The sequence below is a fragment of the Zingiber officinale genome, chromosome 1A (assembly GCF_018446385.1).
Source record: "Zingiber officinale cultivar Zhangliang chromosome 1A, Zo_v1.1, whole genome shotgun sequence".
NCBI classification, from domain to species: Eukaryota; Viridiplantae; Streptophyta; class Magnoliopsida; order Zingiberales; family Zingiberaceae; genus Zingiber; species Zingiber officinale.
Window position 1 is genome coordinate 173,877,235 of NC_055987.1, and position 18,919 is coordinate 173,896,153.

Sequence of the window (18,919 nt, forward strand, 5' to 3'; positions counted from 1 at the left end):
GTTCCTAAAGGTTGCGTCATGTTCCAGAAATCTAAGAGCTGGAACAAACAACACCACGGAAAAATAATCGCATACCCTAAAATCCCGCCAGCTGCGGCATCCCTGCGGAAAAGAATCGGTCGGAGACTGAGCGCAGAAGAAGAGCCCGGAGGCAGGAGGGGATGGAGGGGAAGAGGCAGGTGCGGTGGGATCGATCAGTCGTGGTCGATCGCCTCAGCACCGGGATCTGCCGCTTGAGAGGAGGAGTTGGATGGAGAAGGACGGCGTGAGACGAGAACTAGGGCGTGAGAGGAGTTGGGAGAAGGGTTCGGGAGGGATTTGATCGGACGATAGGTGGGCGAGTGACATTAGGGGTTTTCTATTCCTTACTTGATCCAACGATTTATATTGATCTAGATTTAAATGAGAGTTTGACAATAGACAATATTTTTTAAAAATCATTGTAAAATAATAATAATAATTAAATAATACTTTTTAAGAAGCGTTATTTTGACCTATAAAAATTATTAATAGATAATAATTTTTTAAAAAATATTATCTATTAATAAGAAATTAATGAAGTAAACAACGTTTTTCACTAAAAATGTTATTTAAAAAAAAAATAACGTTTTTTATAAAAGATGTAGAATTTCATTTTTCTTATAGTGTTGACTCACCTTTTTGGGACCCATCTTCATAACCGTATCAGATAAGCTAATCATTACGGCAGGAAATGCTCTTCCGTGGAACGGTCATGACCGCACTGCTAACGAAATTGGCCATGGAATTGGTGTTGCACCGGAGACGCAGGCCAAGCTATGCCGAGAGATCGACGTCATCATGGGGCGTTCACCCAAGAACCAACGGTTTGAGATCAGCCCAAGTCATTCCGGCCCAAGCTCTTCATGGAGGCAGAGCGCGGTGGCGACCTGCGCCTCATGCCTTTCGGCGCCGGCCACCATGTCTGCCCCGGGAGGAACTTGGGCCTCTCGACCATTGCGCTGTGGGTGGCACGGTTGAAGGAGGCATTTGAGTGGGGCCCAATGGAAGGTGCTCCCGTCGACCTTGAGGAGGTGCTGAAGCTGTCCATGGAGATGAAGACTATTCGCCGCCCTTTGGAGGCGGTCACCTGCCTCAGTGGCGCTGGCGAGCTCGCCAGGGAGGCCTAAAGTTCCAACCAAGGCAAGGAGACCATCACTCGAAGGCAAGGCTTTCCTAAATTGTATGACATTTCAATTGAGGTAGTTAATGAAATGAATAAGGAAGACAAGGCAGGCATTCAAGCTCCCATTTTGTAGCTCGGATCCTGTCCCCAAAATCTCCCATCCCTGTATCTCACTCATCGCCCTAGCTCATCGTCGGCGGCCTCTGCCCGCTAGACCGATTAGCACTATATCCAAAGGGGAAGATGAACCCAGGGAGAACATTGCCGGCGCGATTGGTACCAGAATTTGACTGGATCTAAGCAGGAGCTCAGATCGACGGTGGAGGAAAGTCTGCTCAGATCCGTCTGGATTCCAGCGTCAATCGCACCGGCGACGATCCCCCTGAGTTTACCTTCCCCTCAAGGTATAGTGCTAATCGGGTCGGCAGCCAAAGGCCACCAACGGTAGGTTGAGGCGACGAGCACTAAAATGATGCAAATTTTAGTATTACGTTGGAAAGTATTTGGAATTCTTTTTACACTAAAATGATATAAAAGAGTATGGATACGAGTTGATTTTAGCTCCCCTATAACAAAGTTAGACTACAAATAACTAGGCTTTTAGTAGCCAACCAATAAAGGCACATGCCTAGCCCAAAGAATTTACTGTGACGAGCTCACCAATGAAACCACATAAAATAAAACTGAGCATGAAAGTAGAGACGAGAAGAAAAAGAAGATATAATGCATTGTTCACTTGCACCACAAAATGGTGCAAGTGTTTTTTTAATATAATGTATTGTAATATTAAATTTATATTTAAAATATTCTTAAATATTATAAATTAATATTATTTAATTTAAATTTATTATGTAAATTTTTTATATTATAAATTTATATTAGTTATTAATTTAAATAAGTAATATTTAAAAATATTAGTTCATTTGATGTAGGAAATGGTGTGTATTGGTGGGAGTTGGAAAATTATTTGGTAAGTAACACCAAATTGATGTTAAAATGGTATTAAAATAGATTTTGTGATTAGAAATGGTCTAAGTCTCATTGTCCTACTCCTCCATATTTTTCTTTGAATTGAACATATGCTCTGTATTTGATGGAACAAATGAGCAGAAATGAGACACCTTCAAAGCACTCAAGAACAAAGAAAGGCTCATCCGATCCTTAAGACCCCTTTAGTAAATATTCTTATATTATGAAGTAAAAAAAAAAAGAGAGGAGAATTTGATAAGTGATTTTCGACTCGTCTAATAAATTAGTAATTTGCCTTTATATTCTCTTATATCTTTGATCCATGTATTGATAATCAAGAAGCAATCATTCTAAATCATCTAAAACTAGTAAACAAAATCGGAACATAAATTTATCACTGCAACTTCTAAATTAACAACGATCGGATCACACATGATACATATAATTCATTAGCATCTATGAATTATTTTTCGTATTTTAATCCAACAACACGTAAAACATAATTCGACAACACTTATAATAGCACCTATAATACAATAATCTCGATAAATATAATATTTATTTATTTATTTATTTTATATATTTTGATTCGGATCATAACTTTATTTTTAAAATTAATCCAGCAGTTTGAGGCCACGAGAGAAGTGAGCCACAAACGGATCCATCTCGGACTTGGACGCCACCGATCCAATCTCAACTCCGCCGCTCTCGTCTCTGCTCTCCGCCACAGAGATGGCGCCCATCCACGTGATCGACGGCATGTCCACCTTCACCGGCCTTCCCCACCCGAAGTCCACGTCGTAGACTTTGAACCCCGGCGACCCCGCGACGGTCAGCGGCCGCTGCATCGCGATCGCGCGGTACTTCTCCGACCACTGGTCGGCGTCCCTAAGTGGCTCTGCCTTGAACTGCTCGACGACTTCGCCGATGATTCTAGCTGCCACCGCCACTCCGTCTTCTCCCGCAAAGTCGCCGGCCTTCGCCTCCACGAAAATGCCGGCGAGGCAGTTGCCGAAGTACTCCGCCGGCAGCGCCGGCTGCAGCCTTCCCCTGCAGTTTCCGGGGAACGCTAGGTGCACGGTGCTCTCCGCGCTCGGCGCTCGCGCCTTGACGAGGGAAACCCAGGCGTAAGCGTACGCCGCCACGATGTTGGAGCAGCGGAAAGAAGCGTTCTTCGCTTCGGAGGAAATCGTCGCCTTCAGCTTCCCGAGGTCGTCGGCGGTGAGGGTCACCGTGCCGATGACGGCATCCGGCGGAGCAAATTGGACCATCATGGATTCGACGATTCGTTCGCCGGCCGAAAACCCGCTGAAGAACTTGGAGTATGCGTCATTCGGATCTGTAACAGAGCTCCGGTCGAAGGAGGGCGGCGCCGGAGCCGCCTTTTCGAGTCCGGAAGCTCTGCAAGCCCACGACGACATGAACCGCGTGGAACTCGAGCCGTCGCAGGCCGAGTGGTGCACGGTGACGGCCAAGGCCAAGCCTTTGTTCGGGAACAGAGTTACCTGCAGGGCCATCACCGGACGCTGGCCGTCGTCTGTGGGCTCCGGAATCTGGGGAGCCAGTGACCGCACCCTGGTGTATTCTCGCGGGTGGTACCCCGAAAGGTCGTCGAAATCGCCGTCGTGCTCGGCGACGACAAAGGGGACGCCGTCTCCCTCGGCGTAGTGGAGCTCGTACTGACTCTGGCTGCCAGGTGCGGGGCGGACCTTTCCGGCGAGGGGGTAGAAGTCGCGGAGAGTGAGAGAAAGGGCGGACTTGAGGGTGGGGAAGAGGGACTCCATGAAGTGGGAGGCGGAGTGGGGGAAACGGTAGAAGAAGACACGTTGCACCGGGCCGCCGTAGAGCCACGCTATGTCGAAGAAGGTGAAGGGAAGGGAAGATTCCGGCACCGATCCCGGCGGAGGACCGACTCGAGAGGTCTCGAGGACTCTGAATTCCGATGGTGGTGACGTCATCTTGGAGATAAAACCTCAGTGAAAGATTATGATCTGCCAGAGATTCGAACACTCTTAATATGTGTGAAATCAAAAATAAAACGACAAAAATAATAGAGAATTCTATTCTTCTTTCTTTGTTTTTCTAAATATAAATATATATATATATTTTTTGTAATTCTTAAATTAAACAAAAATAAATATCAAGAGAATAGTCTTTGTTTTTTCTTTTTAGTTGGCATGTTTCACGGGAGTGTTAGATAATGATTTAATTTTTATCACATTCGACCAATTAAATTGAAAACTTTTAATTCCGATATGAATAATTTAATAAACGAATTTTAATTCTAATATGGCAAAATTTATCAGTTCTGATAATGCGATCGAGGATATTTCGATTTAACATTTTATTTTAATTTAAATTAAATTTATTCAAAAGAAAAAAATAATATTTAATATAAAAAATAAAACAGTCGAGTTGTGAATTATTTTATTCAACTAGTAATAAGAAAAGGAAGATACCAAAGAGGGCGACGTAGAAATTTTCTTGACTAAGGACGTATAATGAGTTTAAAGAATGTAAATATCTAAAGCTGTCCAAATCATAGATACCTTCTTTAATTTTGCTAGAATGTAAATATCTAAAGGTGTCCAAATCGATAGACAAGGTCAAGGAACAAGGCAAATAGATACATTGACTTTTTTTAAGGTAAAAATAAAAAAAAGACAACTTAATGCGGTGGTGGAGTCAAAGATGGATAACAAGTTGTAAGACTCTTATTTGTTAATTTTTCATTGAACTAGTATTTATCAAGATATTTTCTTGTGGCATTTATAGATTTATCGATCTCAATCTCAAAATTGTAACATCTTCCATCTCATATACCAAAGTTCATACTTTCTTAATCATTGGATTAAGATATTTGGTACCAAAATATAATTCAACTAATAGTGGATTGGGTTGTACCAAAATTTCGATTTTGACAATTTCAGACTATAATATTTTTTACAAAAATAAACTTGTAATGTAACGCTAGATATTTAGAAATTTTTAAAATGTAAGTTTACACTATTTCATAATTTCGATATGATTTAATGAAGAATAATTTGCATGATACAATCTTTTTTATAGTATGGAAGGAGGAGAAACAGTTTAAGCTCAGATATCTCACCTTGCTAACAAAATTGAAATTTTATAACTAGGTTCTAAAATTTCATTTGTATTTTACCTACCTTAAACCTATTGTCATACATAAACAAAAGATTGTTAGTACGATCGATTTCTTTAATAGTCAGGAACGATCATAGATTTTAAACAAGGATTGTTGGTACAATCGATTTTAACGCGTAGGCAAATGTTTAAATTAGATTTGTCTTTAGTGTTGGTGTCTGTACTAATGTTTACAAGACTTGGTGAAATACACGCAACGATGGCTTGACGGACTAAAATTGTTGGATATCCACTGATTTTATACTGAGGACCACAGGAAAAGAAGCACTGGGAAAGAACCAAGGGAAGTGTACTTCGAAAGCATATGCGTGAAAGATGACAAAAAAAGGAGCTATGGGCTCAGATACAGACTACTGCAAGATAACTTCGAGGCGAGTAAAGCTCTATGAGAGTTGTATGTACTTGGACAAGAATGTACCCAAGCAAAGTCGATCTTTAAATGGTCAAAGTCAATATACCAATTGACTAATGATCGAATCATGGACACAATGATCGACTAGAAGTGCAGATTATTATGCAATTCCTGAGCTCATTGTAATCTTTTATTTAGCTTTTCTTGTGCTTCATTATAAATCTCCCAAGAGAAGATGTTTGTCGACCTCCAGAAGAGTTCCACGAAGTAAAAATAGTAATAATTATTATTGAAGAGTGACTCGCCCCTTCTGGCCAGCAATACGATCCCAACAACCTCTCCCTCAAGGCAATGTCCAGTGTGGCTCTACCTCAGGAACTAAGGGTACAAAGTGGCCTAAACACAACCCCATTGTACTTCTGACGGGCCACTTTGACATAAACATTGACAAAACCCGGAAGTCACACCTCAGACAATTCCCTCACAAGGATAGGCACGAAAAATAATAATGTAGAAAAGGAATTATCCAACTTGGGGAAAATAATTTATAAAGGAACAATTGCGTGCTACAAGAGCATTTCCAGCTTAGCCTAGATCAGCATATAATTTGGTACAAGCATGTAACACAGAAACAAAAACTGATAAAATGGAAAAAGAAATGCAGTTTCCTTTAGCAACGAAAGCTGGATTATTGCAGAACAAAATCAATAAAGGGCCAGGGATGCTATGATCTCCAGGATTAGGAAAAGCACGAATCAGCAACCAAAGTAGAATTACGCTAACAAATGATGTCACGGCCATAAGATCATTTTGCTCTTTATACAAAGAGCTACATAATTGTACTCAGTGATGACCTTTGGCCTCTGCCTTTTGGTGGGACTTTGCCTTAGCCTACAGACAAAATGAGAAGTACCCAATTAGCTACAACCATAGATCACAAAGGATTATGCATGCATATAGTTCATGTTCTGCCAGAAAATAAGGCTTGATACATTGAATACCATGCATCTACCCCATGACGTCCCTGTCCTTGTCCTAGTATAAATTCAAACATATGTACATTATATTGGAAAATTTTGTTCAGGTGATAGATAGCAAACACATGAGCAAATGGATTCATCTTCATGAAAATACATCCGATTCCTCATCATCAAACAATGTTGGACATGTCAAGCCATAATGCACTAACTCAACAATTAACGTTTGGCTTGCTTAAAAAAAGAGGGCCTTTGCAATTCTCTGAATAGGCTTTTGCAGGCAACACAACTTAAAGTGTTATTTGAAAAGCATAAAAATCATGATGCCGCATATAGTTGATTCTCAAGAAACATGCTACCAAAAATTAAAAAGGGGCAAAGAATAGTTAAAATAAAATGGATAAATTGAACATAAAAAACAACTAAATAGGTCAAATTTAATAATGTGCAATGTAAAGGATTAACTATATATATATATAGCGTACTCCTTTTATTTCAAATATAGCACATATTAAATTTATCTGTTAAAATGATGATGTCGCTAGGAACATAAATTTCCTTTCTTAATCTGATTTCCTCCCAAATCCAATTACTCGAAAATTCACTTTTAAATTTTCAAATCTCATTTTTTTTAACATGCATGCTGATGTGACATAACTCCACATCAATGCCACATCATCATTTTACCATTTAAAAGATGGATACTTGTGCTATATTAGAGACAACATGAATACAATGTGCTAAATGAAACGTTTTGAGCATTATTCTATGTTTAAAACAAGATATAAACTTATGTTAGATTAATTAACTAACCCCAATATCAAATAAGCATACTGGGTTTCTGGTTTGTAACTGACTGACTAGTGTCAGCTGAACAAGTTAAATTATGGTATCTAAACTGCAAAGTTAGCTGGAAGATCCTACAGTGTATAAATCAGAATGTGTTATGGTTATCATTATCACAACACTGTCAACATTCAACATGAGAGAACAAAATTGATTAATTTTGTCAAGCCCAAACGCAAACCTAAAATGCATTACTCCAATTAGTTGGTTAAGCACACAACTAATTCTACTAATTACCTTGATTAGCTCACAACTCTGTCAGATTAAACTAGGGTGTGAGGCACGATGGTGGACCAGCTCGTCTCAGAATCACATAATCAGCAACCTTTTGCAAGACCCCAAGCCCAATGATGGATTCATCATCAGAATGAAATCCCTTTCCAAATATCTCTCTTTGTGGCTATGATTATGTCCATTCCAAATGTCATTTGTCAGAGCTTACTTGAGCAGTCAGAGAAAGATCTAGCTCATTAGCTTTGTTTGGCTCAATCAATGAGCCAATGCTTAAGCCCAAATTATAGTAGCAGACTAACCTAATACTTAAGCCCAAACTAATACTAGCAGACTAACAAAAGACTAAAAAGTTCATTGATTAGTTAACAATTTTCTCAGTCAGACTCAAGTAGGGTGTCAGATCAGTAGATTCAGATCAAGGTTAACAAGGAAGAAAAAAACAGTGTTAACCAATAGAATTTTGGTTGCAACTTTTGACATGTATACATACAAAGTGAGAGTCAATATCAGTATGGTCAACTATTTGGTGGCTTAAGAAAGAAAATCAAGCTTACAAAGAATTGATTCAAATCTTAGAGACAAGACACATCAATATCAGAACCATTGATACGACATTTTCCATCTTGGGCTTGTAAAAACAACTACTCTCGTTTTGTCTGTCACAATATGGAGGCACCTTGATACACTTCGAAAGAGATGGATTGTTCATTTGAGAATCAAAATGAAGCTTAACTTCTCAGTGTTGGTTATCCATACTCATCCCATGTTTCATATCGAGCCCAACAGAATAGTTATAACTGGAATAGTTGATGTAGATGGACAAAGCACAAACCACCAAGCCCAAATTTTCACTAAAACAAACGAAATCAATTAAATCATTGATCTAAACAATGTGGAAAAAATAGGATGACCCTTGGAAGGATACCGACTAGCCTCCAATTACTTATACAATGAGATCAAGTCACAAAAATTACTTAGAAAAAGGATTTGTCACACGACATCAGAATCAATGAAGATTCCTCTCACCTTCAAATTTCTTCACACTCCTAACAAACTTGTTCACTAAAACAAAAGAAATCAATTAAATCATTGATCTAAACAATGTGGAAAATAATAGGATGACCCTTGGAAGGATACCGACTAGCCTCCAATTACTTATACAATGAGATCAAGTCACAAAAATTACTTAGAAAAAGGATTTGTCACATGACATCAGAATCGATGAAGATTCCTCTTGCCTTCAAATTTCCTCATACTCCTAACAAGCTTTTGCAGTTACCAATCATCATTTTCTTACAAGTCTTTTACATCAGAGGGTTGAAGTTTCAATACCTCAAGTCAATATTTGTTTTCAGAGAACCCTCTACTTATTAGGATGATAACACAACCCACTTAAATGAGAAAATTGGCCTTTGACTTGTTAGACCAAAGAACAGTGATCCAAAATGTTTAAGTTAATAAGTGCTCACCTATCTAAGCTTTAAAAAAAAAAACTATCTGATAACTAACCAAGTGATACTAAATTGAACTGTCATGATCTTCCCAACTTAAAGCTTGACATTCCTGTTCAGAGCTGAAGCCCAACTCATGGCCCATAATCATCCCCTGCTTAAGGCTTGATGACCCAAGCAACACCTGAAGTCCTAATGGTGGCTACAACATTTCACAAAGACAACCCTTTCCAACACTTTACCATACCTAGAATTAGGCAATTATCACAGCCCGCTTAAATGAAAAAAATGGCACATTAACTTTGAGAACTGACCAAAATGCCTACACCGAAATTAATAGTAGTTCCCTCATCTAAACTAATGAATTTTTTTTTAGCGCATAACTCAATATATGGTATTGAATTGAAATCTCACAATCACCTCTACTTAAATCTTGCATCTTGATAAAATCCAAATCCGAGTCATAGACCAGGAGCATCCCAGCTCAAACACTTGATGTCCCCACCAACACCTAAACCCCAACTCATAATCATCAATAATCTGCTACATATGAGGCTTAATGATGGCTACATCTTAATGCATGCAGCTTTTTCAAACAATTTACAACCCACTTAGATAAGAGAATTGATCCATTAAGTTGTCAAGATCAACCATTGACTCAAACCTCGTAAGCCCAAGTTAGTATTACTTAAATCATTTTAGCTTATAACGTTTCTTTAATACCTCACGATAAACCATGTAGAACTACATAGGGTCACATATTGAGTTTAATTGTTACCCGTCTTTGTCCACTTCATAATTGCAAAAAGAAAGTGGAGGACTTAAATGACTAAAATATAACAAATTCTAAACAATTCCAGCACTATGAATTTAGCGCTCTCAAATTGAACCTTTTTTTAAAACCAAGATATCATGGTTCTTAATCTCCCACAGGAATCTAAGAAATTTAAGAGTGACAAAGTGAACTGAGAAGGTTATAAGCAATTAAAGGCTCTCATGAAGATAGTTTCAGGATTTTCAGTTATGTATGCAAGGACCGACTTAAAAAATCATAGAAGCAAATTCAGGCTGCAAAAGCAAAAGCATACTAACAATACTATGCTTATGTACCTGCTGCAAAGAAGTTTGGTACTCACAACATAGATTTGGATCAACAATAGATACTAAATACAACAAAATAATTACAATTATTTCCATAATTTGTTAAACTTAAACTAACCATTAGTAGGATATACACAAAAGGAGATAAGCTTATGAAATCCTAGGCATCACAGTTAACTACCAAATAACTGAAATATAGATCACCAAATAAAGTGAAAAAAATATGAACTGTGAAATCTTCTAATGTCATATAGAAGCAAAAGCAGTAAAGCACATTGAAGAAAGATAGCATTAAGCATTCATAAGAACTTCTTTCTGAATATAATTCGAGCATAAATTCATCAAGGATCACGAAGAAACAAAAAGTTAAAAAAAATTGAGGCCATGTTTGGTAATTGAATTTTTTTGCACATTTCAGAAAATAAAATAAATTACTAAAAAATTTGAAAAGAAAAATAATATTTATCACATCATCTCTAATAATTTACATCAGTCACCTATACTAAATTTAAATGCGTCAAACGAATCTAAGTATTTTCTTTATTTGTGTTTTCAACTTTTAAATTCTATTTTTTTTCTAAAACGCAGAAAAGCTTTTGGTATACCAAACCAGGGCCTAGTAGTCCTCAATAACTAAAAACATACGCAGAACCGTCCTCTGGAAGGGTGGTCTGCAGAGAAGGGACATTTATGTATTGTTATGCAGATAAATGCCAGACGCATCTACTATTAAGTCCAACAATTCGTAACTTAATAATAAAACTCCATTCCCATGTTCTGGAAAAAAAGCTCTTTTCAGAATTTGCGCACAGGACAAGTAGATCCGCAAGAATAAGAAACAAGAGTCATGGAAGTATAAATATATAAATGATTATATTGCCATAATCAATCGAAATCATGGAATCCAGATCGAAATAGACAACAAAAGCAGCATCAGATGGGAGAAAAAATTATATACTTTGAGATAGGAGAGCTTCAAGCTTCCATAAACAACTCCGAAGGCAACAGCCGATGTGCGAGCAACCTACCACATTCGAACAAACAAGTAAATAAGCACGAAAAAGGACAAGTAGAGGAACAACAAGAAAGGATGAGATGGAGATATACGAAGGCAAGGGAGCTGACGCCGGAGTAAGGGCCGGGAATCGCCATGAAGAATCTTGGACTTGGAAATGAAGCGACGAGAGAGGAATAGAGAGAGGCAGTCGCACGAAAACCCTAACCCAACGAGTTCCACTCCGGTCCGGGGCAATTAAAAAATTTGTAGTTTCAATTTATTTCTAAAATTATTTATGCTTATTTATTATAATTTCTATAAAAAAATAAAATTTTATTAACTAATAAATTTTCAATGTGATCCCTTAAATTTATTTTAATTGTTAAAATAACACTAATTCTCTCAATAATTTAATTAAATAAATAATTTTTAATTCATTCAAATTTATTTTAGCCTGGATTAATAAATTTATCAGAATTAGCTTTTTTTATGAGTAGATATAAATTTATTGATCAAAAAGTAATATATATCCTACAAGATTTAGTCAATATAATTTATGAGATGCACACCGTGCGCTTTTTGATTTATCCTGGTGAGCAGTAAAAAAATTTCATGGGATCATATCGGTCACCCCAGGACTAGTCAATGATGCTAACTAGATTTATCATTACCACGTCAATTAGTTATATTTTTTTCACATCATCTCTTACTCTCCTTTGTTCAAATATTATCTCAAGTCCCTACGAATGTCCAATTGATTAGACGGTGACAGACTTACTACAACAGAAAAAAAGGATCAATTCTCAACTGGCATATGCTCTCGGGAAAAAAATCCCTCCCACCCCCTAGCCAATTGCAATTTGACAGTTAGCTATAAGTTAACCTTGTGATTTACCTACTTTCACATAACCCAGGAATGGGCTGTAAGGGATGTCTACGGTGAGTGTATTCATCTTTTGCAACAATAGTAAGCACATATTAGGACTCCTTATGCATCCAAGGTTCAAACCCTAAGGAGCACAAGAAGTTCGGCTCTTGTGTATAAACCACTTGAACTGCTAGGTCATTGTGTGAATTGTTACTTGTGTTTCCGAATTTATCCTGATAATCGATGAAAATTTTATGTGAAACTGAACTAGTCACCTCTAGGATTAGTCAGATCATAAGACTTGGATAACTGAATTAGACCTAACCATGTGGTTCGGAACTGATGGTTCTACGGCTCGGAATCGCCTGCTTGACAGTTCTTGGCAGGTCGACACTTAACCTTAACCATCCAAGATAGTTACAGTTCACTGTTTAAAACTGTTGATTCATGGTTCGTCGCGATTCAAAATTATTATATTAAAAAATAATAATATTATTATAAATTTATAAAATTATTTGTCGGGCGTGGTTGAACCATGATTATTAAGAATAATCATTTACCAAAAGGAAACTATTAATTTGTATTAAATAATTAACTAACACATGAATTTATTTGTTAGCATGCAACAACAACCAAGTCTTATCTCATTAAGTGGAGTCGGCTATATGAATCTTTTTACGCAATTAGACTCTATCATCTACTATATCATCATCTATACTTAAATAAATTTTATCTTATTTTATTATTATTAATCAAGTCTTTTTTTATCTTCCTCGTTTGATGTGCATGTTTGTCATAGTTTCACATCGTTTAACTGAAGCATTTATTAGTCATCTAAGTACATACTACCATCTTAAATGTATCTCTCAGAGTTTTTCTCAATAGATGCAACTCTGACTTTCTTACTAATACTCTCATTTTTTTATTCTGTTCATCCTTATATGTCCACACATCTACCTTAACATCCTTATCTCTGCAACTCTCATCTTTTGCTCATGTGCTAGAGTCATAACTCAACATTCAACTTTATATAACATAGTAAGTCTAACTGTAGTTTTGTAGAACTTTCTTTTAAGTTTTAGAAACACTTTACGATCACATAAAATACCTAATGCTCTCCTTTATTTCAGCTATCCTGCTTACATTCTATGTAAGACATCTTTCATAATCTCTCTATCATTTTACAAAAATGATCCTAAATATTTAAAACTCTCAATTCCAGACAACTCGTCATCTCCTATCTTAACAATTATCTCATTACGTCTAATATTATTAAACTTAAATTTAATATATTATGTCTTTGTTATACTAAGTCTAAAACCTTTTCCTTATAGTGTTTCCCACCAAAATTCTAGTTTAGTATTTACTCATTCACACATTTCATCTATCAAAATAATATTATTTGTATATAACATGCACCACGGTATTATGTCTTGAATGTGTACAGTGAGTTTGCCCATAATTAATGTAAAAAGATAGGAACTTAGAGCTGATATTTGATGTAACTCTATCTTTATTTGAAATATTTCAGTTATTCCGCCCGAAGTCTTCACTTTGGTCGTTACATTCTCATAAATATTTTTAATTAATTCAATATATATTACGCTAATACCTTTCTTTTCTAGAATTCTCTATATAATTTCTCTTGAGACTCTATCATAAATTTTTTCTAAGTCAATGAATGTCATATGTAGATCTTATTTTTTACTCCCGATATTTTCTAATTAGTTATCTAAGAAGATATATAGCTTCTATTATCGACCTTTTAGACATAAACCCAAATTAATTTTTGATCATCGTAGTCTCTTTCCTTAATCTTTTTTCGATTATTCTTTCCTAAAATTTTATAGTATGACTCATTAGTTTCATACCCTTATAATTTATATAATTTTGTCAGCAAATGATTATAAACTAACTAACAAATGAATAAGTATCTCTTTTACTCTTGTTTCAATTATTAAGAATAATATTATAACAAAAGAAATCTATTGATTAGTTATTAAATAATTAACTAACATATAAAAAATATTAATAATTATAGTCTAGTTAGTTAGGATACTAGGTTCAAGAGGTTGTACCTATTACGATTCATGTCTGCAAACTAGGCCAATGGGGTCAGACCCAATCGGTTGGTATATATATATATATATAGAGAGAGAGAGAGAGAGAGAGAGAGAGAGGGGAAATCCTGCACACTTGTGAGCACCTATTTTTTTTTTTCAATTTGAAATTTTTTTATGATTAATACTATAATCTAACCCCTAAATCTTAAAGACAAAATCTTATTAGCATAACCAAGAACTTAAAAAATCACTAATTGTGGTTGTTGTGAGTGTCGCTCACGGCTGCCACCTAAGATAACGCCAGCATGTGTGTATCTAGAATCTTAACATTAAGATATAATATAAATAGTATCTTGTACATTGGTACTTTATGTAAGTATGATACAAATAGAAGATGTATACATGCTTTTAAATATCTTTTTGTTACGAACGTTCCATAGTTGATACATTGTACAAGCCAACACCACCTTCTTCACTCAATTTGTCATGTATTTCTTGAATTAATTTTAGTTGGCACTAGGCATGTAACTTACGTCAATTAATCTTGGACTGACCGATCCAGCCATAAAAGTTTTTCCACTCTTAAACTTCTTTTTCCAATCACTTTGGCATACTATTCCACGTGTGATGCTCATCCAACCTTTGATATGCTCCATATTTGTTGGTCTCACATTTTTTTTTTAAAAAAAAAAGTGCTCTAAAGTTTTCATTTTTGTGTTGTAAATTAATTTTACTTGGTACCAAGTGTTTAACTTACATCAATTAATCTTGGAGTGACCGATCCAGCCCATGAAAGTTTTTCCACCCTTAAATTTTTTTTTCCAATCACTTTAGCCTACTATTCCACGAGTGATGCGCATCCAACCTTCGATATGCTCCATATTTGTTGGTTTGACATTTTAAAAAAAAGTGCTCTAAAGTTTTCATTTTTGTGTTGTAAATCTCACAAATAGTAGTTGTCTCTTGGAAAGTGATGCAATCCAAAGTGAAAAGTCTCCTTTGCACCTAACCACAATTGAATGAATGCTTGGATAGTATCCAAGGCCACCAATCACCTTCTAATATGGCATACTCCTACCCTTTGATATGTAGCAATCATAGGCTTTTGCAATGTCAAAGTCTAAATTGTTGCTCCAACTTATGAGGAGTTGGGATGTTGATCTATATGCTTTTGCCATGACAACTATCTTGTTTTGAATTGCAACTAGATTGTCTAATCAATGGAGAATCCCCTTTTCAAGTTATCATTTCCACATTGACTAACTCTTGAGATAGATATCATATACCCATTGTATCCATAAAGAGTCCTTAGCATGTATGCTCCCTAAAAGTTTCATAGAAGGGCAACTCTTGGTATCCATGAAATCTAGCTCCCCTTCTGCCTTAGAGAGCACATGTCCTTTTGATGCTACAAGTGTCTTCTTGGATCCCCATATGAATACTTGCACAATTTGATGATCTTATCTATAATCAATGTTGGAATTGTAATATAGTCAACTAGTAACATTCCACACCTTTCAAAATAACTCGAATCAACTCTGTTCTAGTTGCATATGACAGGAACTTATTGGTCCAAGAAATAATATTATCTATTAAAGGTGCATAATGCATTACCTTGAATTTAGTTGCATCTAGAGGAATACCCTGAAAAGTATTGTATCCCTCGGGATTCCTTTCATTATTTGTATATCCTCCACCTTTAGTTCTATCATTCTAGCCATATATAATGTAGACTCATAATATTTATAATTAGTCCTGAAGACGCTCTAACTCATCAAGATATTTATGCAAAATGCCAACTAATTGTTGCAACATCTAGACGTGATTAGCAAGTCATTTATAAAAGGCCAGGTGTGTAATCTTCATACTTATATATTTTGAATAATAATTAAACTGAATCCTCTATTTGTACCCTCACCAATCTAGAGTAGTTTAGATAAATGACAAATAACATAAGGGATAAAGGATTACCTTGTTGTAGACCTCTCTTGCCTTGAAAATTACCATGCAAGCTTTCATTGATTTTAACCAAATATGAGACTATATTAACACATTCCATCACCTAATTACCAAATCTACCATCCAATCTCAAACTTTATAGAATAGCACATAAGGAACACTCAACTAACCGTGTCATATGCTTTCCTCAAATTCACCTTTATTATGCATCTTGGCGATATACATTTTTTGTAGTATTATCTCAACAATTCTTGTTCCGGATGTATGTTATCTGTAATACTTATCTCTCCTATAAAGTTAGCTTGTGCCTTGTCAATAATTGAGTCTAATATTATTTCTAGTCTGTTGTCACTAATTTTGGAGATAATTTTATATAAGATATTACAACAGGCAATAGGTCAGAAGTCCTCTATTGTCTACGCAATGACTATGCTTGAGAATGAGTTTTATCTCTATATGATTAATCTGTTTCAGTGGTTTAGTCAATGCAAAGAATTTCAGAACCCCATTTTATAGGTGATAGCCTAAATATCCTATGTTTGCTTGAAGAAACAAGAAAAATGCTCATCTGAACTTGGGATTTATCATCCCCCATATTGAATATTGCTTGTTTGATCTCCTCTTTGGTCATCTCTCTACTGATGTGTTCTACCTGTTGAAGTGTAATATGTGCGCCATTTGAAACAACTTCTGTAGTAACATCCTCACAAGTTGTCCTAGTACCTAGTAGTTGTATGTAGTACTGAGTGAACTCCTTTGCAATTTCCAATTGAGAGATCATTCTTATTTCATCCAATTTATAGATATTGACTAGCTATTTCTCTTGACATTGTGTTTCATTAGGTCATGGAAGAATTTGGTGCCCTTGTCCCCACTCTTAATGAAATTGCATTTGACTTTTTATTGAAAAAGTATCCATTCAACTTCTGTTATCCGTAAAGCCCAATGGCTCAAAGTTGCAATCATCTCCCATAGCCTACTATCATCATTTGGTTATGGCACTTTAACTAGAGTTCCTTAAGTTCCTAGTTTGCTTGTTATGCTCATGCAAAGATATGTTGATATCGTTCCTTGTTTAGAGATTTTAGAGGAATCTTTTGTGCTTTCAACTTCTAGAAAAGTGTGCATTGACATGTATCCCTCCTTTTGATGGTCCTATATTATTTGTACTGCAAATTGTGAGATTCAAAGCTCTTGGTTGGCATCTTGAAGAATTTAAACTAGGTCTTTCTTTACATGTCTGACTACAATAGTGATACTATGCAAAAAAATTATTTGACCATAAGATTATGTTTGCTGCCCTAATGAGTTGATCATTACTCTATTTAACTTGTATTATATTATGTTGTTATAGTAAAAAGTGATTATGCTCATTCTAAACTTTTCCCATAGCCCGTCCCCAGGTTACATAAAGGAAGGTAAACCATAGAGTCAGCTTATAGTTGACTGCAAGTAGCAAGAGGATGGGAGAAGTTTTTTTCTGAGGGTATACGTCCGTCGAAAATTAATTTGTAATAAATTTATTACCCTCTAACCAATTGAGCACCCTGTAGGGATGGTATCATATCATGTTGTTGAACCATGTGTAGAAGCAACCCTCCTGGCATATCAAGCAAACCCAATGCTTGAAAACATTCTATAATATCCTTGATCTCATATGTTATTATGTTCATTCCATTAACTGTCTCCTCTATTTTGGTGACATTGTTAAAATCTCCCACCACTATCTATGGGAGGCTCAAACTCATCCTCTATTCTTGAGATTATCCTAAAGTGGTCACTTGGTAACCACAGTATGATATCCATGTACAAAAATGACTAGAAATGAAACGGATGATACCTTGCAACAAAATTTGTAATGATTTAATTGTGGAGATATTTCTAAGGTCTCCAAAAGTTATTCTATCCGAATTCTGCAAAACTAAGGTTCACCTCCACATGTCTCATTATAGTTGTTGATTTACTTCCAACCCACAAACTTATTCTCCATGATCTTCATCAGTTTATCTATAGTAAGTTTCATTTTCAAAACTCTAATCAATTCTATCTTGTGAGTCTTAGTAAGAACACAATAGATAAAAAGAGAGAATGAACTAGAATTGGTGTTTTGTATTTCACAACATTGATTTATGTATATTGTCAATATTTTATAAAGAAAGGAAATGAATGTAAATGGTATCTACAAGATATAAATGATATCATACTAAATTAAAATCTCTAATTTGAAGCTAGATAATATCAAATCAACCTTGATTTTGAGCTGATTATGTGGGATTATTCGTATATTGTACTAATTGTATGGGATTATCCTTAACATTCTTAACACCCCACCATAAGCAAGACAATAAGACACAAACTGTAAGCTTGTCATGAAGTAGAGCAAAATGATGTGAGGACAAACCCTTGGTAAGAATATCAGCAATCTGATTATGAGTGGAGAGATACTGAATAATAAGAGCTTTCTGAGCAATTTGTTCTCGAACAAAATATAAGTAAATCTCAGTGTGTTTTGTAGGAGCATGAAAAATCGAATTTATAGAGATAAAAATTGCACCAATGTTGTCAGACCATAAGACAGGAGATCGTTCCATAGGAACACAAAGTTCTCCCAAAAGTTATTGAAGACAACAAAGTTTGATAGTTGTATGAGCTAGAGCTTGATATTCAACCTCAGTATTGTTAGAGTGTATACTAAAAGTCTAACTTTTTGTAAATATTTATATTTGAAATAAAAGAATCACATTAGTCAATATCTACATTTATATGCTAAATGTAGTTGTTCAATTAATT

At 35.8% G+C, this 18,919-nt stretch overlaps 1 protein-coding gene and 1 long non-coding RNA gene across 2 annotated transcripts; both read right to left on the reverse strand.

Annotated features, from left to right (window-relative positions):
• Positions 1-2,482: 2,482 nt before the first annotated feature.
• Positions 2,483-4,110, reverse strand: LOC122038448 (phenolic glucoside malonyltransferase 1-like). Its single transcript, XM_042598205.1, has one exon. The coding sequence runs from the start codon at positions 4,069-4,071 to the stop codon at positions 2,728-2,730; it is 1,344 nt and encodes a 447-aa protein (XP_042454139.1). The 5' UTR covers positions 4,072-4,110; the 3' UTR covers positions 2,483-2,727.
• A 2,045-nt stretch (positions 4,111-6,155) lies between these two features.
• On the reverse strand, positions 6,156-11,494 carry LOC122038449. The gene is made up of 3 exons (XR_006127872.1): positions 11,350-11,494; positions 11,201-11,266; positions 6,156-6,524 (listed from the first exon to the last, which is right to left on the reverse strand). It is a non-coding gene; the product is annotated as an uncharacterized LOC122038449 (long non-coding RNA).
• Between the last annotated feature and the right edge of the window lie 7,425 nt (positions 11,495-18,919).

What these genes read in the sequence shown, in the direction of transcription:
- LOC122038448 (XM_042598205.1), bottom strand. Translation starts at nt 4,071, where the DNA reads ATGACGTCACCACCATCGGAATTCAGAGTCCTCGAGACCTCTCGAGTC.